This window comes from Oncorhynchus clarkii, chromosome 2, assembly GCF_045791955.1.
Source record: "Oncorhynchus clarkii lewisi isolate Uvic-CL-2024 chromosome 2, UVic_Ocla_1.0, whole genome shotgun sequence".
In the NCBI taxonomy this organism is placed as follows: Eukaryota; Metazoa; Chordata; class Actinopteri; order Salmoniformes; family Salmonidae; genus Oncorhynchus; species Oncorhynchus clarkii.
The window spans coordinates 76907207-76929702 of NC_092148.1; the positions used below are offsets into that span (position 1 = coordinate 76907207).

Below are 22496 nucleotides of genomic sequence, written 5' to 3' on the forward strand. Positions count from 1 at the left end.
ATAGCAGAGAAGGTATGGTGAGATTCGAAATGGTCGGTAATCTGTTTGTTAACTTGGCTTTCGAAGACCTTATGTAACAGGGTTATATTGGTGATTCCCCTTGCCACTTTATTGTTAAACCAATGGGTTTTTGGTTTAAATTTGTTTTGCCTTCACCTACTCAACATGGCATCTTATTGGCTGGTTTGCGTAGCTTGTTTACGAGGGGGGATGTTCCAGTTAGAATCGTCCCAGTGAACAAGCACCAAACCAGCGGTAAGTTGTTGGTTGCAAAGCACTGTACATCAAAAGTGATTTGTATACTCTCAAGTGATGATTTAAACGTACAATTTATATCAAATTGTTTGTAAATGTTATTCGAACATCACACATAAGATGCAGCGGTTTTTGGAAAATATTTGTTGTAGATAATTCCCGCCAGTATTAGCTAGCAACTTACTGTGTCTGGTGGGGGGGTTCATATATTTTGTACAGTGCGTGAGTGCAGAGTTGGATGGTGAGACGTGCATTGCATGACGTGCAATTTTGTGTCGTTCTTATCAGGTACATTGTTAAATATATTATATTGTATATTGTAATTGTATTATTTTGGTAACTACCCCAGTGAACAAGCACCAAACCAGCGTGCGTGAGTGCAGAGTTGGATGGTGAGACGTGCATTGCATGACGTGCAATTTTGTGTCGTTCTTATCAGAATAAAGCTACATGACTGGTGCTACATGTTGGAGTTCCGTGTCGATGACTGATTGTACACAACGCAAGAGGAGTACTGTTACACTTAGAAAGGCAGGGTAGGATAGATATAGGTCTGTAGCAGTTTGGGTCTAGAGTGTCTCCCCCTTTGAAGAGGGGGATGACCACGGCAGATTTCCAATCTATGGGAATCTCAGACAATAAGAAAGAGGTTGAACAGGCTAGTAATAGGGGTTACAACAATTTCGGCAGATAATTTTAGAAAGAGAGGGTCCAGATTGTCTAGCCCAGCTGATTTGTAGGGGTCCAGATTTTGCAGCTCTTTCAGAACATCAGCTATCTGGATTTGGGTGAAGGAGAAATGGGGAGGCTTGGGCGAGTTGCTGCGAGGGGTGGAGGGCTGTTGATCTGGGTAGGGGTAGCCAGGTGGAAAGCATGGCCAGCTGTAGAAAAATGCTTATTGAAATTCTCAATTATAGTGGATTTATCGGTGGTGACAGTGTTTCCTAGTCTCAGTGCAGTGGGCAGCTGGGAGGAGGTGCTCTTATTCTCCATGGACTTTAGTGTCCCATAACTTTTTTGAGTTTCTGTTTGAAAAAGCTAGCCTTAGCTTTCCTAATTGTCTGTGTTACAACAGAATGGATTTAACTTTAAAGGGCAGGTGCTTTGATTGTCAGTTTCGTTTCTCCAGAAGTGGAACTGACGACATACAAATTTAGGGTGAGGTGATGAGCATAAAGATACTAGGTGCCTACCATAACGATACTAGGTGCCTACCATAACGATACCAGGTGCCTACTATAACACGATGTCGTCTGTGGTGTCTCAATATGTTACAAAAATTATCTGTGGAAATCAAGGATGTTTGGACTTCAAGCAGCTTGACCAGATCGTTGGTCAAAAGTTCACTTGTGCAAATGAGGTCCTACTTGGAATACTTCGTGACAGCAGAAAATATGCCATCAGTGAAGGCAAAGAAAAGGCTTCGGGTTGTGTTATGAGCCAGGACAGTGTTATTGTTGCTAAGACTTCACTACGAGTCTGTCAAACCTCTCATAAAGAGTGTCATCAGTGCGATAATTTACACATATGCAGCCACTTTGTATGCGGTAACTGCAAGTACGGGTAAGTGCCATGCTCTTTTAGACTATTATATGTAGGCTATCAAGTTTCTTGTCGCATAGGCTATACACAGTGGGTCTGCAGATATTTCATAGCATATGTAAATACAACTTAGTTATGAGTCCAGTATGTTGCTAATTTGGGTGTAGCAACAGGCACCGTAATTTAGCTACATTTGTAGTGCCTTTTTAAATTACTCTGGCTATCTACTCAGAATTCAGAGCACTCTCGTCTGAGTGTACCAGGGCGCAGATTAACTGATGGATTTACGAAGGCGCAACACTGGTTGAATATGAGCAAAAAAGTGTTGTTAAATTGTTGCCATTAGAAGTTTGTCACCAAAGCTCTAGGGCCACCAGGTTTGCCAGGGGCCCTAGAGGGGGGAGAAAATGGTCAGTGAGGTGTGCTCTCATTTGTGTCTGGATGTACAGTAGCTAGCAAGTTAGCCAATTTAAGCAGGTCACCCAGCGTGGGTGCCTTGACGATGAAACGCCTTTTGGGTCTTTGGGTGTCAAAAAATACAAGTTACACGTCAAATGACACTATTTGGCGCGTTAGATGATGTAATTAAACAGCAGGGAGCAGGTCTCGAACCCTCGACCTTCTAGCCTGAAGTCCAGCGCGCTATCGACTGTGCCGCAAAAGCATGGTCGAGTGGCGGAGTCGATATCCGCGCTGATAAACCCAGGCTCGTTACACTAAGTTTTTAATTTGACACGTCAAATAACACAATTCTATTATAGAATCTTGTGTGTGTGTGCTGAATTTGTGCGTGCAATCCAAGCGCTACCACTACGATCAGTAGCACCTTAAAAGCTGTACAAAAAAAGTCTGCAAATATGCATACACTGGCCACGAATGATGCGTTTACAATACCACTTTGGTAATAAGGCAGCTGAGTCCTTCTACCGACAAGGCATACATTGAATGCCTGAAATACATTGAATGCCTAGATTGGGACGATTTCTCACCCGTCTGTATTAGGTGAGTAACGTTCTTTCTAGTGACCGTGTGGACACTAGGCTACATACATCTATGGCCATCTATCGGTCCATTTCTCGTGAAACAATCATATGCTAAAGCTTGCTCCCTACAGTAGGTATGTTTGAAGCAGCACTTAACTCGTTTATGTTGTTGACAATTAGATACTATACTTTCTCGCTGCTCTTTAAACTTCCATTTGATATTGTTTTAGTTTATTTTATCAAAGACGATCGCTGGTAAAAGCGCAGCATTTTGATTTTTTTTCTTCATTTTACTAAGGCTTTGAACTTGCTGCTCCATTAATGGCAATCTATAGCCTACATTGCAGATTGGCAGCCTTTAGGTAATTTTGGATGCCAATGTTACTAGCTAATTAGACACCGATCCTGTCCACCAATATTTGTGTGTGTATATACATTTTTCACTGGTCTGCTTGATGTATACAATTTTGAAGAAAAAACATACTCTTTATTTTTATGGACACTGAACTACGGTGGTTTACGTTGGCCATGATTGTTGAGGTTGGTCAATGACGGTCCTCAGTTACATTCACTTTATCTTGGACTTTATCTTGCACTGCGACATTGGAGTCTAATACTATCAATCCTCTCTTCCAATAGTACTCTTGTTTAATTGTTGCACTAGCTGAAGTTTAGACCCACGGTTCGTTTGCATAATTTTACATATCCAAAATGCTAATTGTCTGTTTGTATACTCTTATGGAATTGTTCCCTCCTAACGACGTTCAACAATTTAACGATACATGGGCTGACCCTTTTTATAGCCTACTGGTTCATTTTAAACATCTATTTACTCAGCCCTGTGGCGACACCTAGTGGAGTACACATTTTATGGCCATTGAAATGCCACCAATCACTGTTAACATTTTTCAATAACTGAAGCTGAAGGTTATTATCGTTGTTTAAAGTGTGACCGAAACACAAAATGTACACTTGCCTATTGACATATTACATATTTTTTTCAAGGGCGTTATGTAACTTCTTTCCTAGATTGGTTTGACCTCACTGCACATGTAGGGTAATCAACTGAGTAGGAGAATTCCTGCTGCTCGTCTTGTGCATAATGACGATTTTAGGATTTGTATTTTATCTTTTGAACGGTGTTGTGCTATTTTTGTGTATGTTGGCATTATCCAAAGATTCTTGTGTTCTGCTTTTTTATTTTATTTTCTTATTCAGATGTTTTGCTCATGCTGCTCCTCTCTCAATTTGACTTCTCTTATAAGGATTAATGTCTAGTTCAACAAGTCAGGATGGTACTTTAGGACTTTCAGTCAGACTGGTGCAGGGAACATTTGCGGTTGTGGGGAGAAAATGAAGCGCTCCAGATTATTATCATATCTGAAAAGGTTGAATACTGATATCGCATTTCTTCAAGAAACGCACCTACTGTACGACCATTACTAGATTGTGTAAAGCATGGGTTGGACAGGTTTTTCATTCAAATTGTTAACGGCAAAGCCAGGGGAACAGCAATAGTGATTCACAAACGAGTGCAGTTTTCACCCTCACAGATCATTTCAGATCCTGGAGGACGTTATACAATAGTTAGTGGCACCCTCTTCCAAACCCCTGTAGTCTTGTGACTGTTTACGCCCCTAACTGGGATGACACTAGATTTATGACGTCTCTTTTAGCCTCTCGCCCTAATCTTGACACCCACCGCCTCATCTTTGGCGGGGACCTTAACTGTGTTATTGAACCAAGACTTGACCAATCTGATCTCAGAACACTTACTCCTTCCGGGATGGCAAAAGCTCGTTCTACACTCGTGACCCAAATGGGTTGTGTTGGTCCATGGCGCTTCCTCCACCCGGTCACAAAATACTTCTCCTACTTTTCTCATGTTCATTAAGCCTACCCATGCATATACAACTTTTTTTTTTTTAAATGTTAAAATTATTTTTAGATAGAGCCCTTCTCCCCTCAGTTAAAACTAGTGATGCACCGCTATGACATTTTTGGTTGATACCGATATCCAATATTTTCCTTGGCAAAAAAAAACAGATAACGGATATTTAACATTTTAGCGGCCTTTTAAGCATTCGAGAACAGTTAAGTAGTTAACACACACACGGGCGCAGCGGTCTAAGGCACTGCATCTCAGTGCAAGAATCGTCACTACAGTCCCTGGTTTGAATCCAGGCTGTATCACATCTGTATCACATCTGGCCATGATTGGGAGTCCCATAGAGCGGCGCACAATTGGCCCAGCGTCGTCCGGGATGTCATTTGTAAATAAGAATTTGTTCTTAACTGACTTGCCTAGTGAAATAAAGGTTACACACACACACTGACCAAAAAGTTATTTTGTTGGCATTTACGCATGTCCCCATTACCAGTAAAACATAATCAAAACCAATTTTTTTCACTTATTTGCTGTGTTCTGTCGTTTCATTCTCAACCAGGATTTCTATGGAACACTGTTTGGGTCTTTGTGTGTATAAAAATATGCACGTCAAATAACACTATTCCACTATTGTGCCTAATCCTTATTGTGGCTATTTTCACAACACAACCCGTTCCGGTCGAGCCTCACTAGCCAGATGAAGCTAGCTGGCTGCTTATAACGTTAGCTTTGGGCAACAGGGTTAAGTAACATAATGAAAATGCCTGCACTTTCTACTGGTCATTGTTTTCAGGCTGGTTGTATTGGTGCTAGCTAGGTACCAAGCTAAAGCTAGCTACCCCAGAAGTTGCAGTCAAACAAATGTTTCATTACCAACGCGGTATTGTGGCCGGTGTTTGCAGACGTTTTTTGTACAGCTTTAACAGTGCTACTGTATCTTTATTGACACGCAAAGACCCAAACGGCCTTCCACAGTATGTATGTATGTATGTATGTCGGGAAGCTAATAGCAGTGATGTTGTTACTGTCTAACTGGTAGGGCAACATCTGAAAAATGGCACACTTGGTAGTGTGTACCGGTGCTCGACCAGTAGGCGAAAGCAACCGTCACTCACGACAGAGGACGGTTGATTGCCAAGGGCAATGAATTCCATTATCTTGGCTTTAATGGATTTCGCCTTTGAGTTGTCTCGCTGAAAATGTCTTACTCTTTCAAATGACTGCTCAACTTGTTGACTGCTCGATCCACACAGCAGACATTGTGTGGGCTAGGTTAGGAATGCTGTGTTGCACAACATTTTACATAGTGTCATTACGTCATGTACCTACGTTATATAGGTAGGTATGCATGGTAGTTTTAACATCAGCGTTAAACTAGACACCGATATATCGTGCAGTTAAAACTACAGAATATTCAGCGATAGTGATTTCGGATCATTCCCCCCCACATTCTGGACTTGGCACTTACTCCGAATGGAGATTTAACACGGCCCTATTCTCTAACAACAAATTCTGTGACTTTATTTCGACCAACATAGATGTATTCATTCAAACAAATAATGATGACACCTTCTTCTTTTGGGAGACTTTTAAAGCAGTATTACGGGGAAAGATCATTTCTTACAACGATCATTATGTCAAACAAAAATAACTGAAACATCAGGAACTGGTGGACTCAAGCCTGGCAATAGACCGGCAATATTCAACTTCACATCCCCTGAATTATATGCAGAAGCTGAAACTTCAAACTCAATTTAATCTGCTTTCCACTGATAAAGCAGAGTTTCTGTTGCAACGAACAAAGGGAACGTACTATGACTATGGTGACAAGTCCAGCCACCTTTTGGCACACCAACTTAAACGCCAGTCAGCATCATCTTATCTTTCAGGTATTTACATGTTATATTGATTTTACCATTAGTTATACCGGTTTTTCTCATTGAGAACATCTATTTTCCACGAGAGACCTGGTCCAATAGGAGACTCCTCCCTTAATCTTACAAGTCATCCCTCTAATATTAATTCAACTTTCGTGTCATTTTATTCTAACCTCTACAAATCCGAACCCCCATCAGATAATACAGCTATGGGCAACTTTTCAGATATGGACATGAGTAAAGTTCTGGACAACCCTCTGCATCTTGATGGAATAACAAAGGGTCTAAAGTTAATGCACAGTGGCAAGGCCCCAGGCCCTGATGGCAACCCCGTCGACTTAAAAAATAAAATAAAAATTCTCAGATCAACTTGCCCCATTACTATTAGATATGTTCACCAACTCGTTAACACTGGGCTCTCTTCCCCCGACGCTAACCCAAGCCTCCATCTCACTTATGCTTAAGAAAGATAACGATCCGGCGGAATGTGGTGGCCCATTTCACTTTTGAACGCTGATGTTAGCTAATAATTTAAGGTTCTAGCATGCCGGTTGGAACCCTGCCTTCAGGATGTCCTATCTGATGATCAAACGGGTTTCGTCAAAGGGCGACAACTGTTTTCCAATGTAGGGCGGCTTTTGAACATTATACTATCTCCCCAGACCCCGAAATTCTTTCTCTCAGAGAATTCTTTCGATCGGGTGGAGTGGGATTATTTATTTAAGATTTGGTTTTGGGTTCAATTTCATCTCATGGATATTTCTGCTCCTACGGCTAGCGTACACACCAACTCTCAACATTCAAAATATTTACCCCGCTCCAGAGGGACCCGTCAAGTGTGTCCTATGTCCCTGCTCCTTTTTGCTCTTGTGATAGAGCCGCTTTCCTTGGCTTTAAAATGATCACCATCATTCAGTGGAATCCACCGAGCTGGTGAAGAGCATAGTGTCACTGTATGCAGATTATCTAATATTATATATCACTAACCCTGTGAACTCTGTCGATAATATAATGCATATTTTAAACACGTTTGGATCATTTTCAGGTTACAAATTGAACATTGTTGTCCTATCAAACCTGCTGCCAAGCAAATTCCCCTTGGAGCTCTGCCTTTCCATCTGTCGCCCTCTGGTTTTTCCTATTTGGCTGTGAATATAACACACACTCTGGCTAACCTCCATAAAACTCACTTTGCAAGCCTAGTCACATGCGTTAAAGCAGACTTACACTGCTGGGATAGTCTGCCTCTCATTAGCTGGCAGTATTCAATCTGTTAAAATTAACATTTTACCTAGGTTTCTATACCTTTTTTCAATGTCTTCTGATCTTTCTGCCAAAATTATTTTTTTTACAAAGTTGTATAGGCTCGTCAGTCATTTTATCTGAGCAGGCAAATCACCTTTTTTATTTATTTATATTTTATTTCACCTTTATTTAACCAGGTAGGCTAGTTGAGAACAAGTTCTCATTTATAACTGCGATCTGGCCAAGATAAAGCAAAGCAGTGTGAACAGACAACACAGAGTTACACATGGAATAAACAATTAACAAGTCAATAACACAGTAGAAAAAAAGAGAGTCTATATACATTGTGTGCAAAAGGCATGAGGAGGTAGGCGAATAGTTACAATTTTGCAGATTAACACTGGAGTGATAAATGATCAGATGGTCATGTACAGGCAGAGATATTGGTGTACAAAAGAGCAGAAAAGTAAATAAATAAAAACAGTATGGGGATGAGGTAGGTAAAATTGGGTGGGCTATTTACCGATAGACTATGTACAGCTGCAGCGATCGGTTAGCTGCTCAGATAGCAGATGTTTGAAGTTGGTGAGGGAGATAAAAGTCTCCAACTTCAACTTTTTGCAATTCGTTCCAGTCACAGGCAGCAGAGAACTGGAACGAAAGGCGGCCAAATGAGGTGTTGGCTTTAGGGATGATAAGTGAGATACACCTGCTGGAGCGCGTGCTACGGGTGGGTGTTGCCATCGTGACCAGTGAACTGAGATAAGGCGGAGCTTTACCTAGCATGGACTTGTAGATGACCTGGAGCCAGTGGGTCAGGCGACGAATATGTAGCGAGGGCCAGCCGACTAGAGCATACAGGTCGCAATGGTGGGTGGTATAATGTGCTTTAGTAACAAAACGGATGGCACTGTGATAAACTGCATCCAGTTTGCTGAGTAGAGTGTTTTAGACTTTCTGCCCCTTCTCTTCTAAGCCCTATCTGTATCAACCACCTATTTGTACCCTCCAAACTCGCCCAGGCTTTTGTTTTTGTGGCGTGAGAGAGGTTTTGTTTGTTTCAAAGATTTATTTTTAGATGGGAAGTTTGTTATTTTTAATGATCTTGTGGCTAAATCTAATCTGTCTCATTCTAATCTTTTCTGCTATTTTCAAACCCGTAACTTTGTTTGCTCTCATGTTCGCTCTCATTCGCTCTCATTTTCCCACCTTTCCTCAACTAACTCCCAAGACGTTGCTAGAGGAATTTGTCGACCTGTCCCCAAATGAATGTAATTGGTTCAGAGTGTGTTTTGATATTTTAACCTGCGTGTCGTGATCGTGTTTGGTGTGGGGGGACAAAATACATTTATGCACGATGGCGCACGCGCACACCCGGTTTGGGTTCCGTGAGGCATGGTCCTAGGGCTCAGGCCCTCAGAAAGAGAGGGAGAGAACTTACATTCACACAGGATACTGGATAAGACCGGATAAATACTCCAGATATAACAGACTGACCATAGCCCCCCGATACAAACTATTGCAGCATAAATATGAGGGGGTCACGAACCCATGGTTTTAAGTGCACTATCAATTTCAAGTCAACAGCTTTAGCAGTGTGTGCCACCTAGAAGTTATGATGATAGTTTACATGAATACTATTTGACAAATCCATAAGGCTCTACGTCTTTTTCTTTTTTTACAATGTACGATATTTTGTTCCTTAAGCATATGGATGTGTGTGAAACGAATAAACAAAAACGTGTGGTATTGTCACATTCGAAAACGTTAGTAGTAGCTAGTATCCTAGTCAAGGATGCGTCAATTAAATAGACACAAAGTAAACCTTGAATTTGTAGGTTTATAATATCCCTTTAGTGGCAAGGCTGACCTAATTTTTTTGAAATGCCAGTGGTTGGTGGATATAAAGTCTATGATATTTGATAAGCTGATGAAGAATTTGTTCTAGGATATATTCACTGCCACCTAGTGAGTTAGCATAGGGCTAATGTGTGCCATGTTCTCTGATGGGACCAGCTAAAATGTTGCGTTCTGTCAAGTGTAATAAAATGAAGATTTTTAGCTGACGCTCTTTTCTAGAGCGACTTACAGGCACAAATATAGTTAACCCACACTGGTTGAATCAACATTGTTTCCACATCATTTCAATGAAATTACATTAAACCAACGTGGAATAGACAATGAATTGACTTCTGTGCCCAGTGGGAAGCTGTTCGTTCCCAGGTAAGTGTCATCGAATACTTAACCCGATCACGCTGGGTATACAAACCCGTTCATGTCGTCTGAATACTGTGTTAATTTCCCAACGTCACACATACACGCAGGGTGTGAAGCATTGTACAAGATGGTATTGATAACTTCCGAGAATTGTTTGTTTGCTGGAAACTTATCTGGAATTTTCAACCCAGAAATGTGTCTTTTTGTGTACACTTTGACCACAAACACAGGCCAGCTACCTGGGGTGTATTCATTATGCCGATTCTGTTGTAAAACATTCTGCAACAAATCTTTACTCCAAACAGAGAACGTTTTGCAATAAAAACGAGAGTTTCTATCTTTCAAATTCAGGTAGGTGCCTCCTTTTTTGGTTCTTAAGCGGTAAACGGTTTCTATTGCAAGATGTAATGAATACACACCTGATGTAACTGGCCCTGTAACTCATTAATTATATATCTCGCGCAAAATGAGTATCAGACAAGCTTTGATTGGACTTGTCAGTGAATAATCCTGAGGTGCTGACCTGTTGCACCCTCTACAACCACTGTGATTATTATTTGACCCTGCTAGTCGTCTATGAACGTTTGAACATCTTGGCCATGTACTCTTATAATCTCTACCCGGCACAGCCAGAAGAGGACTGGCCTCCCCTCACAGCCTGGTTCCTCTCTAGGTTTCTTCCTAGGTTCCTGCTTTTCTAGGGAGTTTTTCCTAGCCACTGTGCTTCTACATCTGCATTGCTTGCTGTTTGGGGTTTTAGGCTGGGTTTCTGTATAGCACTTTGTGACATCGGCTGATGTAAAAAGGGCTTTATAAATACATTTGATTAAATAGATAAAGTAGCTAACATATATTTTTGCTGAGCAGCCTTCAGCATTTGTTGACCTGATAAACTTGTCTTCTGTTGTCTTCGTTTAATTTGCACATCTTATGTCTGTGTACTCAAACATTGTTTGCATGTCTCTTTAAACTCTAGGAACAAGTGCAAAAAGGCCCACAGTCTAGATTGCCCACACAACGCAGCTATTATAAGTGAGGTGGGTCACCATGACCTGGGGGAGGCAGAGCTGTTCCAACTTCTGCTGCAGAACGACCCCTACCTGATGCCTGAGGTGGGTGGCACCCAAAATTACCCTTAAAGTAATAGTTGATCTAAAAAGATTGGATAGGTTAGCACTGGGGTAATACTGTAGCTCTGGCACCAACTGATATGGAAAAAGAGTAAGCCAAATTGCATGTAGTATGCGCTCTGGATGTTTGACCATCTCCTTTCAACTCCTTCCAGATCTGCTCCCATTACAACAAGCGCGTTGGTGAGCATGGCATCTGCAAGTTTAAAAGCAGCTGCACAAAACTCCACCTCTGCCTGCACTTCCTCCAGGGTGACTGTAGGTTTGGTGCTGGTTGTAAGAGGGCCCACACGTTCGATGCCCCTGCAATGAAGATTCTAAACAGCAGAGGATTCAGCCAAGAGAACATCAAGATCCTCCACACTATCTACAAGAATAAATTCATCATCACTCACCAAGAAAATCCAGCTGGTAAGGAAATGACAAGGTAGAATCCAGGAATACAGAGAATCCATGCAAACAGCACTTTAGTAACCGTGTCTGTCCTGTGTCTAGCTGTAGCACCCTCCCTTGCTCCAGTCATGATGCCAGTTGAGAAACATCAGCCCTCCTCCAGCTCCACCAGTGAGACTGACAGTAATGAAATCTGCCTCTTCTCCATCCGCAGTCGCTGCAGCTTCAAAGGTAACTTCAACCTAAACATACTTTATTATCAACATTTCTGTTTATAGTAGTGTGTTTACATGTTTCTGTGGTTGTGTTGTCAGACACATGTGTCCGTGTCCACTACCATCTGCCTTACAAATGGCAGATCTTAGATGGAGTGACTTGGAGAGACCTGGACAATGTAGAGGAGATTGAGAAGGCCTACTGTAACCCACAAAATGACACAAGGTACTGTTGTCATCATATTAGGTTTGGTGTGGATTTTTGTTACCGGTCATACCAGATCTAAGATATGTTAGCGTTTTATTAGATAGAGTATATTACCTTTTTTAAACAACTGGTCTTATTTTGTTGTTCATCTGTGTTGCCCTCAGTGGAGGAAGTAAGCCTGTGAACTTCCTCACCATGACATGTGGAAGCCCTCCAGTTCGTCGTCTGTCCACTGTTTCATCCGTCACCAAACCCCCTTACTTCATCCTCACAACAGAGTGGCTGTGGTACTGGAGACATGACTGTGGCCAGTGGATAGAGTATGGCCATGAGGTCAGTCTGAATACTGAATATGCATGGATGTGGTTTTTATTGTGACTTTACTCCATCCTCTTTAAGTTGACCTAAACTGTGGTCTTATTCTGTGCAGGACGGTGAGGGGAATGTGACCTCTGTCATTTCCCAGACCCTTGAGAATGCTTACCAAACTGACTCTGACAGCGAGATTACATTTGAATGTGGAGATCAGAAGTACATTCTCAGTCTCAAAGGTGTTACAGATATATAGTAATTCAGCAGTTCATCAGCTCTTTATTGGCTAACAACCTGTTAAAATGTTATCATAAATATTGTTTCTGTTTCAGAGATGCATCAGCAGAATATTAGATTTAAAACCAAAAGAGCAATTTGTAGAAGGCCCTGTTTTCTCTCTAAGGAAGATGTGAATGCCAAGCTGAAGAGGTATTGTCCTTCATGGTTGTACTGTATGTCTGTAATGAATGTAATGTGAAGTGTGCCACTCGTCAAATTTCACATCTCCCAGTCCTACCCCAGAGCCAAATGAAGTAGTTGGACAAATAATACTGAGCATTCAGGAAGGCCTATTGGATATCTGTGTCTGAATCATTCAAACTAGAAGCCAACCCTTATCTATTGGAACTTCCCTGCTGAATTTCCTGTTTCTTCTTTTGTCTCTGTGTTAGTGAGTCTAAGGAGAGCTCCAGCTCCTCTGTGACTGTCCCTCCACACTGGGACAAAGGAGTCTTGTCTGATGCCACAGACTACAAGGTACTATGTAGTGATACTGTACTGTTTAATTTAGTTGAGTTTAAATGAAACACACGTGAGCACACAAGCATTTCACTGTAGTCTAAAACTGTGGTTTTCGACACCTGACATATACCATTTGATTTGCTTTGACACTATTATAATGGTAGGCACCAATATCGATAATGCAATATGATATCGAATTGAGCAAGGGATATCGGTTTATCCTTTATGTTATCCTACACCATTAAGTAAAATAGCATACATGACTGTTCCTGCAGGCACAGAAACCTCTCTCTGCCTCTCAATTTAGCATACTTAATTGCCAACTGATGGGCCATCAATGGGCCTATCATTTTATTCAAACTGGTTGGGTAGGTTAAGCCCCCAGAACATTTGCACCTGGCCTAATGGGCAATTAGCAAGCCGTTGTCTGGACTTCACAAAACTGTGGAAGTGAAAAGAAAATGTAACATTCACACAGTTGCAATGCTATATATCGAAATCGGATTGAAAAACTGCAACTGATATCGATATAGATTTTCCATATTAGTGATATTAATATACGTGTGGAATATTTCCCATAGAGACATCTCACTTAATAAAGTAATCTGTGGTTTCCTTCAGCTGGTTCCACTCTCAAGCCAGATAGAAGAGTACCAAAAGTTGGAGAAGCTATTCAAAAATACCATGGCCAGCAGCACCATCCACAGCATCAAACGGATCCAGAACCCCTCACTCTGGAGGGTCTTCCAGTGGTATGTTTTGTAGACTGCTGTATTCAGTTGAAAAACTGGTGTCTAGTAGATCTTCTGAGACTCACTCCTCAGCCTTGTGCCGTTGAAGGCCATTTTCATTAGCGTGATGAGTTGGAAAGCTTCAGAGGGGCAGTTGCGTGTTTTTGTGAAGCAGAGGTCCTGAGTTCTGTGCAATACATAGAATAAGATACGAACATTTTGACATCTGTGCTGCTTTCAACAGGTTTTCTTCTGAGTGGGTTGTGGATAGCAGCTAGTCATACTGTAGCTAGTTTAGTATCCTTGAGACATCCTGCCTTCTTGAGACCACAAATGGGTTTCTGTAGTATAACAGTAACTACGGTGACCTTGGCTTGCAGAGTTCTGTATTGTAAGTTGGCATCGAATCTCGCAGTGGTTTGGTACATGAAACATTAGCATATTTACATAATGATATTTGTTTCCTTATATTTGTTTCCTAATGATATTTGTTTCCTTACATTCCAATACCTCTTTTGCCAATTGACCGGGACCATTTATTGCCGACACGGAGCCCCGTTGATCCATCACGACTGGTCTGCCGATGTAATTATCTGATGTGGTTTCAACAGGCTTTTCCGATGCAATGACACCGAAGACCCATCTGCTAGCCCCGGCCCGGTAGTGATGTCTAAAAATTACTTGTCATCCACAAAGTAGATGTCCTAACCGACTTGCCAAAACTATAGTTTGTTAACAAGAAATTTGTGGAGTGGTTGAAAAACGAGTTTTAATGACTCCAACTGTATATCCATCCTGCCCTGCCTTTCTAAAGTCTTCGATAGCCAAGTTAACAAACAGATCACCGACCATTTCGAATCCCACCGTACCTTCTCCGCTATGCAATCTGGTTTCCGAGCTGGTCATGGGTGCACATCAACCATGCTCAAGGTCCTAAGCGATATCATATCCGCCATAGATAAAAGACAGTACTATGCAGCCGTTTTCATCGACCTGGCCAAGGCTTTCTACTCTGTCCCCTCTTGTACTCCCTGTTCACCCATGACTGCGTGGCCACGCACTCCTCCAACTCAATCATGAAATTTGCAGACGACACAACAGTGGTAGGCCTGATTACCAACAACAACGAAACAGCCTACAGGGAGGAGGTGAGGGACCTAGCGGAGTGGTGCCAGGAAAATAACCTCTCCCTCAACAAAACAAAGGAGCTGATCGTGGACTTCAGGAAACAGCAGAGGGAGCACGTCCCTATCATCGACGGGACCGCAGTAAAGGTGGAAAGCTTCAAGTTCCTCTGCATACACATCACTGATGATCTGAAATGGTCCACCCACAACAGACAGTGTGGTGAAGAAAGCACAACAGCGCCTCTTCAACCTCAGGAGGCTGAAGAAATTCGGCTAGGAGCCTAAGACCCTCAAACTTTTACAGATGCACAAATGAGAGCATCCTATTGGGCCGTATCACCACCTGGTATGGCAACTGCACCGCCCTCAACCGCAAGGCTCTCCTGAGGATGGTGCGGTCTGCCTAACGCATCAGCGGTTGCCTGCCCTCCAGGACTCCTATAGCATCCGACGTCATCAAAGCTGGGACCGAGAAACTGAAAAATAGCTTCTCTCTCAAGGCCACCAGACTGTTAAATAGCCATCACTAGCCACTACCACCCAGCTACTCAATCCTGTACCTTAGAGGCTGCTGCCCTATATACATAGACATTGAATCACTGGCCACTTTAATAATGGAACTCTAATCACTTTAATAATGGTTACATACTGCTTTACTCATCTCATATGTACAGTCGTGGCCAAAAGTTTTGAGATTGACACAAATATTAATTTTCAGTCTGCTGCCTTAGTTTGTATGAGGGCAATTTGCATATACTCCAGAATGTTATGAAGAGTGATCAGATGAATTGCAATTAATTGCAAAGTCCCACTTTGCCAAGCAAATGACTGAATCCCCCAAAAACATTTCCACTGCATTTCAGACCTGCCACAAAAGGACCAGCTGACATCATGTCAGTGATTCTCTCATTAACACGGGTGTGAGTGTTGTTCGAGGACAAAGCTGGAGATTACTCTGTCATGCTGATTGAGTTCAAATAACAGGCTGGAAGCTTCAAAAGGAGGGCGGTGCTTGGAATCATTGTTTTTCCTCTGTCAACCATGGTTACCTGCAAGGAAACACGTGCCGTCATCATTGCTTTGCACAAAAAGGGCTTCACAGGCAAGGATATTGCTGCCAGTAAGATTGCGCCTAAATCAACCATTTATCGGATCATCAAGAACTTCAAGGAGAGCGGTTTAATTGTTGTGAAGAAGGCTTCAGGGCACCCAAGAAAGTCCAGCAAGCGCCAGGACCGTCTCCTAAAGTTGATTCAGCTGTGGGATCGGGCACCACTAGTAGAGAGCTTGCTCAGGAATGGCGCAGGCAGGTTTGAGTGCATCTGCACGCACAGTGAGGCGAAGACTTTTGGACGATGGCCTGGTGTCAAGAAGGGCAGCAAAGAAGCCACTTCTCTCCAGGAAAAACATCAGGGACAGACTGATATTCTACAAAAAGTACAGGGATTGGACTGCTGAGGACTTGGGTAAAGTCATTTTCTCTGATGAATCCCTTTCCGATTGTTTGGGGCATCCGGAAAAAAACTTGTCCGGAGAAGACAAGGTGAGCTCTACCATCAGTCCTGTGTCATGCCAACAGTAAAGCATCCTGAGACCATTCATGTGTGGGGTTGCTTCTCAGCCAAGGGGTGGGCTCACTCACAACTTTGCCTAGAACATAGCTATGAATAAAGAATGGTACCAACACATCCTCCGAGAGCAACTTCTCCCAACCATCCAGGAACAGTTTGGTGACGAACAATGCTTTTTCCAGCATGATGAAGCACCTTGCCATAAGGCAAAAGTGATAACTAAGGGGCTCAGGGAACAAAACATTGATATTTTGGGTCCATGGCCAGGACACTCCCCAGACCTTAATCTCTTTGAGAACTTGTGGTCAATCCTCAAGAGGCGGGTGGACAAACAAAAACCCACAAACTCCAAGCATTGATTATGCAAGAATGGGCTGCCATCAGTCAGGATGTGGCCCAGAAGTTAACTGACACCATGCCAGGGCGGATTGCAGAGGTCTTGAAAAAGAAGGGTCAACACTGCAAATATTGACTCTTTGCATCAACTTCATGTAATTGTCAATGAAAGCCTTTGACACTTATGAAATGCTTGTAATTATACTTCAGTATTCCATAGTAACATCTGACAAAAATATCTAAAGACATTGAGGCAGCAGACTTTGTGAAAATTAATATGTGTCATTCTCAAAACATTTGGCCACAACTGTGTATATACTGTATTTTAGCCAATGCCACTCCGACATTGCTCATCCTAATATTCATATATGTATATTTATTTCATTATTTTACTTTTAGATTTGAATTTTTAGACAGTACTGCACTGTTGGAGCTAGGAACCGAAGCATTTCTCTACACCCAGAATAACATCTGCTAAATGTGTGTATGTGAGCAATAACATTTGCTTTGACTTGAGAATACCCTCTCCACCCTTGCAGAGCCACTAGGGATGCTAAACACCCTTCGGGCTACTCTTGCCATGTTGGGAAGGGATGCATAGCTTTTTTGATGTTGTTGGTAGGTCTACAGATTTTTAGGCAACATAACCCTATCAAAAGGGAAAGCTCCTTGAGAGGTAATATGTCAGCAGGCCTATTGGGACAAAATCTATGAAAATAAACAACTTTTAAGAGTAGATTTTTTTTGGTTTCTGAATACTTTGATACAATGACACGTAGCTAGCTACCCACTTCATTCTGTTCTGTTAGTATGTGCACGTAGTAAGTACACCATCATGCTTTTGGAATGCATGTCTTTTCAGATTCCACAGTGATTCTTTAGTTGTGGACACAACATCACTACACTCCCTCTCTTGGTCCTCATCTTTGTAAGTCACCTTGATTTTGCACCTGAATGTTTTATCAGTTTCTTTATGAAAATATTTAGCAAACTCCATGACAGTAGCTAAAGAAAGGGGCTATGCTGGGGCAGGCATGCCCTGAGCTAATGAAGTGAGTGCTACTGGAACAAAATTGGAACGGGCGAGGGGGCTGCAACTCTGCGCTCCAGCCAAATTGGACACTGCTCATGCTCTGCGTTGTACGGGTTTTGACTGAGAGCCACTCTGATTGGGCAACTTTTGCACATTTTGTATTTGATTGAGGGGAAATGCTGTAAATTGTATTTTGAAAGATGAGATATTGAGGATTTATAATAAATATGGCTTTGTCGTACAATCAAACCAAACACCTGTGAGTCCATTAATGTGCACTTCACATTTCTAAGTCATTAAACTGATGACATTACAGTCAATATTTATGATCACCATGTTTGATGTACAGTTACAAGATGACAAGACGTCATACCCTGCATTGTTCTGAACAGAATGCTAATTTTCTTCACAACAGTAATTGTGTAATGGCTGGGATGCAGGGTTGTAATTCCAAAGAAAACGACTACAAACTACTTGCCGTAGTTCCTCAGCGTCACAGCTAGGAGAGCTCAAACACCTTATGGTTGAAGACTCTTCTTTGAGACATTAAAGTTTATTGAAATGACTTAGGAACTGTGCTCATTTTGGAGAGGTGTGTGTGTGGGGCCACTTGGAGACACCAGTTAGTCCTCACTCAAACTGTTGTCATTTTTTTGTCTTATGTTGCACTTACCCCACATTTCCCAGGAATATTATTATGTTACTGAATGAATGCAGACTATTTGCAGCGAAAGGTACACCAAATGTAAAATCCAGTGTAATGTTTGTTTTCAGTCTTGTGAACTGACAATAATAATTTGGGCGCGGGGGGGGGGGGGGTGCTTATCTGTTACACACAAGTGTTTATTTTTACATATCCAAACTCCCCCTGAGACACCCGCAGGGAGTGGGTTCATGGCCAGGGTCACCATTGTTCAGCACCCCTGGAGAAATTAGGGTTAAGTGCCTTGCTCAAGGGCACAGCTATAGATGTTTATTTTGTTTTCTCCGATAATCAAATCAGCAACTTTTTTGTTTACTGGCCCAACATGCTAACCTCGAGGCTACCTGCCACCCTGTTGTGTCTTGACCTTTTGATTTAATAATCTTCCCATCAACTCCAAATTGTTGTCTTTAAATCGCTACCATGGTTATACATATGCTTTTCATATTTCTTCTGTAAGACACATTTAAATTTAGCCCTATCCATATAGGCCAATTCCAACCAGTGTAAAGGGCTAAGAGGATATTTAGGCATGACATTTCAAACTTGCTAAATTTAATTCATGTTTGATATTTCCTGTTCGTTGACCGGTCAGTCTGCAACTTTTGAGGTTCGTATCTTTGAGGTTTTACTGTATAAGCATGTGTTTGCAGTGGCTAGTTTGAACAAAGCCAAATGTATGGATTGCAGCCACTCCTTGTTCATAGATTGCATTCAAGGTAAGGAAACAAATATCTTAATATGTAAAATTGCTGAACTATCCCTTTAATGTATTGTTTTGTGTGCTTGTGGTTAGGCAGAAGGAACAGATGATGAAGAAGAATGGCGGGAAACTGGTTGATGAGAGAGAATTGTTCCACGGCACAGACCACTCTATCATAGATGTCATCTGTGAACAGAACTTTGACTGGAGGACCTGCGGTGTCAATGGAACACTTTATGGCCAAGGTGAATCTCTCTATTGCTATATCAAGTCACATAAAATAAAATGTTTCTGCTAGACTTTTGAAACATTTGTCTCTAACACGCTGTTGTTGTTATTTTACAGGGAGCTACTTTGCTAGAGATGCCTCATACTCTAACGCGTACATAAGATCTCAGAGCGGCAGTAAGAAGATTATGTTTGTGGTTCTGGTCTTGGTTGGAGAGTTCACCAATGGGTGTCGAACATACCGTCGTCCACCTCAGAAAAGCACCAGCAAGGTCCTCTACGACAGCTGTGTCGACTCAGAAAACAACCCATCCATTTTTGTTGTGTTTGAGAAACAGCAGATTTATCCTGAATACCTAATTGAGTACTCCTAAAATCCACAGGGGTCAATACCAATGTCTTCCACTGAAGACAACTGATATTTTGTGACTTGCTAACAGTCCTCACATGCTCTACCTACTGTATTTCTGTTATTTCTGTATTGAAATGGGGCTAGTGATTTATTGAATTGGGGCTAGTTTTGGGGTATTTTTTTGTTATTATTTTGGGCTCTTTTAATCCATTTCGCCAGTTCAGTGCTATAGCATGATTGAAATTTAAAGGAAATGTTCCCACGCTCACAGTCGCTTTGTCACGCCCTGGTCTTAGTATTTTGTGTTTCCTTTATTATTTTGGTCAGGCCAGGGTGTGACATGGGTTTATTATGTGGTGTGTTTTGTCTTGGGTTTTTGTAGGTATTGGGATTGTGAATTAGTAGGGTTATCTAGAAAAGTCTATGGTTGCCTGAAGTGGTTCTCAATCAGAGGCAGGTGTTTATCGTTGTCTCTGATTGGGAACCATATTTAGGCAGCCATATTCTTTGAGTGTTTGGTGGGTGATTGTTCCTGTCTCTGTGTTAGTTTGCACCAGATTAGGCTGTTTAGGTTTTCGTGGTACGGTTCTTGTTTTTGTACTGTTCGTGTTCTTATTCATTAAACATGAATCTAAATAACCACGCTGCGTTTTGGTCCGATCCCTGCTACACCTCCTCGTCAGAGGAGGAGATAGAAGAAAACCGTAACACGCTTCTAGTCCGTATCTTTTTATGTATTATTTCTTACATTGTTAGCCCAGAATCTTAAGTGTTATTACATACAGCCGGGAAGAACTATTGGATATCAGAGCGACGTCAACTTACCAACATTACAATCAGGAATACGACTTTCCTGAAGCGGATCCTTTGTTCGCACCACCACCTAGGGCATTTGATCTGATCCCAGAGACCGACCCAAAATAACGTTGCCGCAGAAGAGGTAGACTGAGCGGCCTCCTGGTCAGACGTTGGAGGCTTGCACACCACCCACCTCTTCCGAGTATATAACTCGCCAATGTCCAGTCTCTAGATAACAAGGTAGACAAAATTAGGGCAAGGGTTGCTTTCCAGAGAGACATCATGGATTGTAACATACTGTTCCACGGAAACATGGCTCTCTCGGGATATGTTGGAGTCAGTACAGCCACCGGGATTCTTTATGCGTTGTGCCGACAGAAATAAACATCTCTCAGGGAAGAAGGGCAGGGGTGTATGTTTCATGATGTTTCATTCAAGTCCTTTTGTTCACCTGACCTAGAATTCCTCACAATCAAATGCTGGCCATCTTATCTCCCAAGAGAATTCTCGTCAGTTATTGTCACAGTCGTGTATATCCTCCCTCAAGCTGATACCACAACGGCCCTCAAGGAACTTCACTGGACTATATGCAAACTTAAAACCATATATCCTGAGGCTGCATTTATTGTAGCTGGGGATTTTAACAAAGCAAATGAGAACAAGGCTACCTAAATTCTATCAGCATATTGATTGTAGCACTCGTGCGGGCAATACACTTGGTCACTGCTACTCTAACTTCCGCAATGCATACAAGGCCCTCCCTTCGGCAAATCTGAACATGACTCTGTGCTCCTCCCGTCATATAGGCAGAAACTCAAACAAGATGTACCCGTGACGAGAACTATTCAACCTTGATCTGACCACTCAGGAATCCACGCTTCAAGATTGTTTTGATCACGTGGACTGGGTAATGTTTGGTGCAGCCTCAGAATAATATCAATTTATTCGGTGAGTGAGTTTATAAGGAAGTACCTGTTGTACCCACTGTGACTATTAAAACCTACCCTACCAGAAACCGTGGATAGATGGTGGCATTTGCGCAAAACTAACATCACAGTAAACCATGAAAAGATGACTGGGAATGTGGCAGATTACAAACAGTGTAGTTATTTCCTCCGCAAGATAATCAAACAAGCGAAATGTCGGTATAGGGACAAAGTGGAGTCGCAATTCAATGGCTCAGACACGAGATGTATGTGACAGGGTCTACAGGCAATCACAGACTACAAAAAGAAAACCAGTCACGTCATGGACACCGTCTTGCTCCCAAACAAACTAAACACCTTTGCCCGCTTTGAGGATGATACCATGCCACCGACGCGGCCCGCTACCAAGGACTGCGGGCCCACCCTCCTCCGTGGCTGATGTGAGTAAGACATTTAAACGTGTTAACCCTTGCAAGGCTGCCAGAACCAGACGGCATCCCTAGCCGCGTCCTCAGGGCATGCGGAGACCAGCTTGCTGATATGTTTACGGACATATTCAATCTCTCCCTATACCAGTCTGCTGTCCCCACATGCTTCAAGATGGCCACCATTGTTCCTGTACCCAGAAGGCTCAGCCCCCTCCTGTACTCCCTGTTCACCCATGACTGCTCGCCTCCAACTCAATCAAGTTTGCAGACGACACGACAGTAGTGGGCTTGATTACCAACAAATACGAGACAGCCTACAGGGAGGAGGTGAGGGCACTTGGAGTGTGGTGTCAGTAAAGCAACCTCTCACTCAATGTCAACATAACAAAGTAGATGATCATGGATTTCAGGAGACAGAGGGAGCACCCCCTATCCACATCAACGGGACAGCAGTGTAGAAAGTGGAACATTTTAAGTTCCTCTGCGTACTCATCACTGACAAACTGAAATGGTCCACCCACACAGACAGTGTGGTGAAGAAGGCGCAACAGCGC

At 42.3% G+C, this 22496-nt stretch overlaps 1 protein-coding gene across 1 annotated transcript; it reads left to right on the forward strand.

Moving 5' to 3' along the window:
* Positions 1–1397: 1397 nt before the first annotated feature.
* On the forward strand, positions 1398–20432 carry LOC139382562 (protein mono-ADP-ribosyltransferase PARP12-like). Its single transcript, XM_071126677.1, has 12 exons — positions 1398–1818; positions 10984–11119; positions 11293–11548; positions 11633–11761; positions 11845–11971; positions 12118–12286; positions 12384–12504; positions 12598–12694; positions 12937–13021; positions 13628–13758; positions 19304–19455; positions 19556–20432. The coding sequence occupies exons 1-12, from the start codon at positions 1502–1504 to the stop codon at positions 19810–19812; spliced, it is 1977 nt and encodes a 658-aa protein (XP_070982778.1). The 5' UTR covers positions 1398–1501; the 3' UTR covers positions 19813–20432.
* Positions 20433–22496: the final 2064 nt, after the last annotated feature.

Bases quoted from the DNA above. Each gene is read 5' to 3' on its own strand.
- LOC139382562 (XM_071126677.1), top strand. From the start codon at position 1,502: ATGTCGTCTGTGGTGTCTCAATATGTTACAAAAATTATCTGTGGAAAT. The intron at 12,287-12,383 runs GTCAGTCTGAAT...TATTCTGTGCAG, and splicing joins GGATAGAGTATGGCCATGAG to GACGGTGAGGGGAATGTGAC. The intron at 13,022-13,627 runs GTACTATGTAGT...GGTTTCCTTCAG, and splicing joins CTGATGCCACAGACTACAAG to CTGGTTCCACTCTCAAGCCA.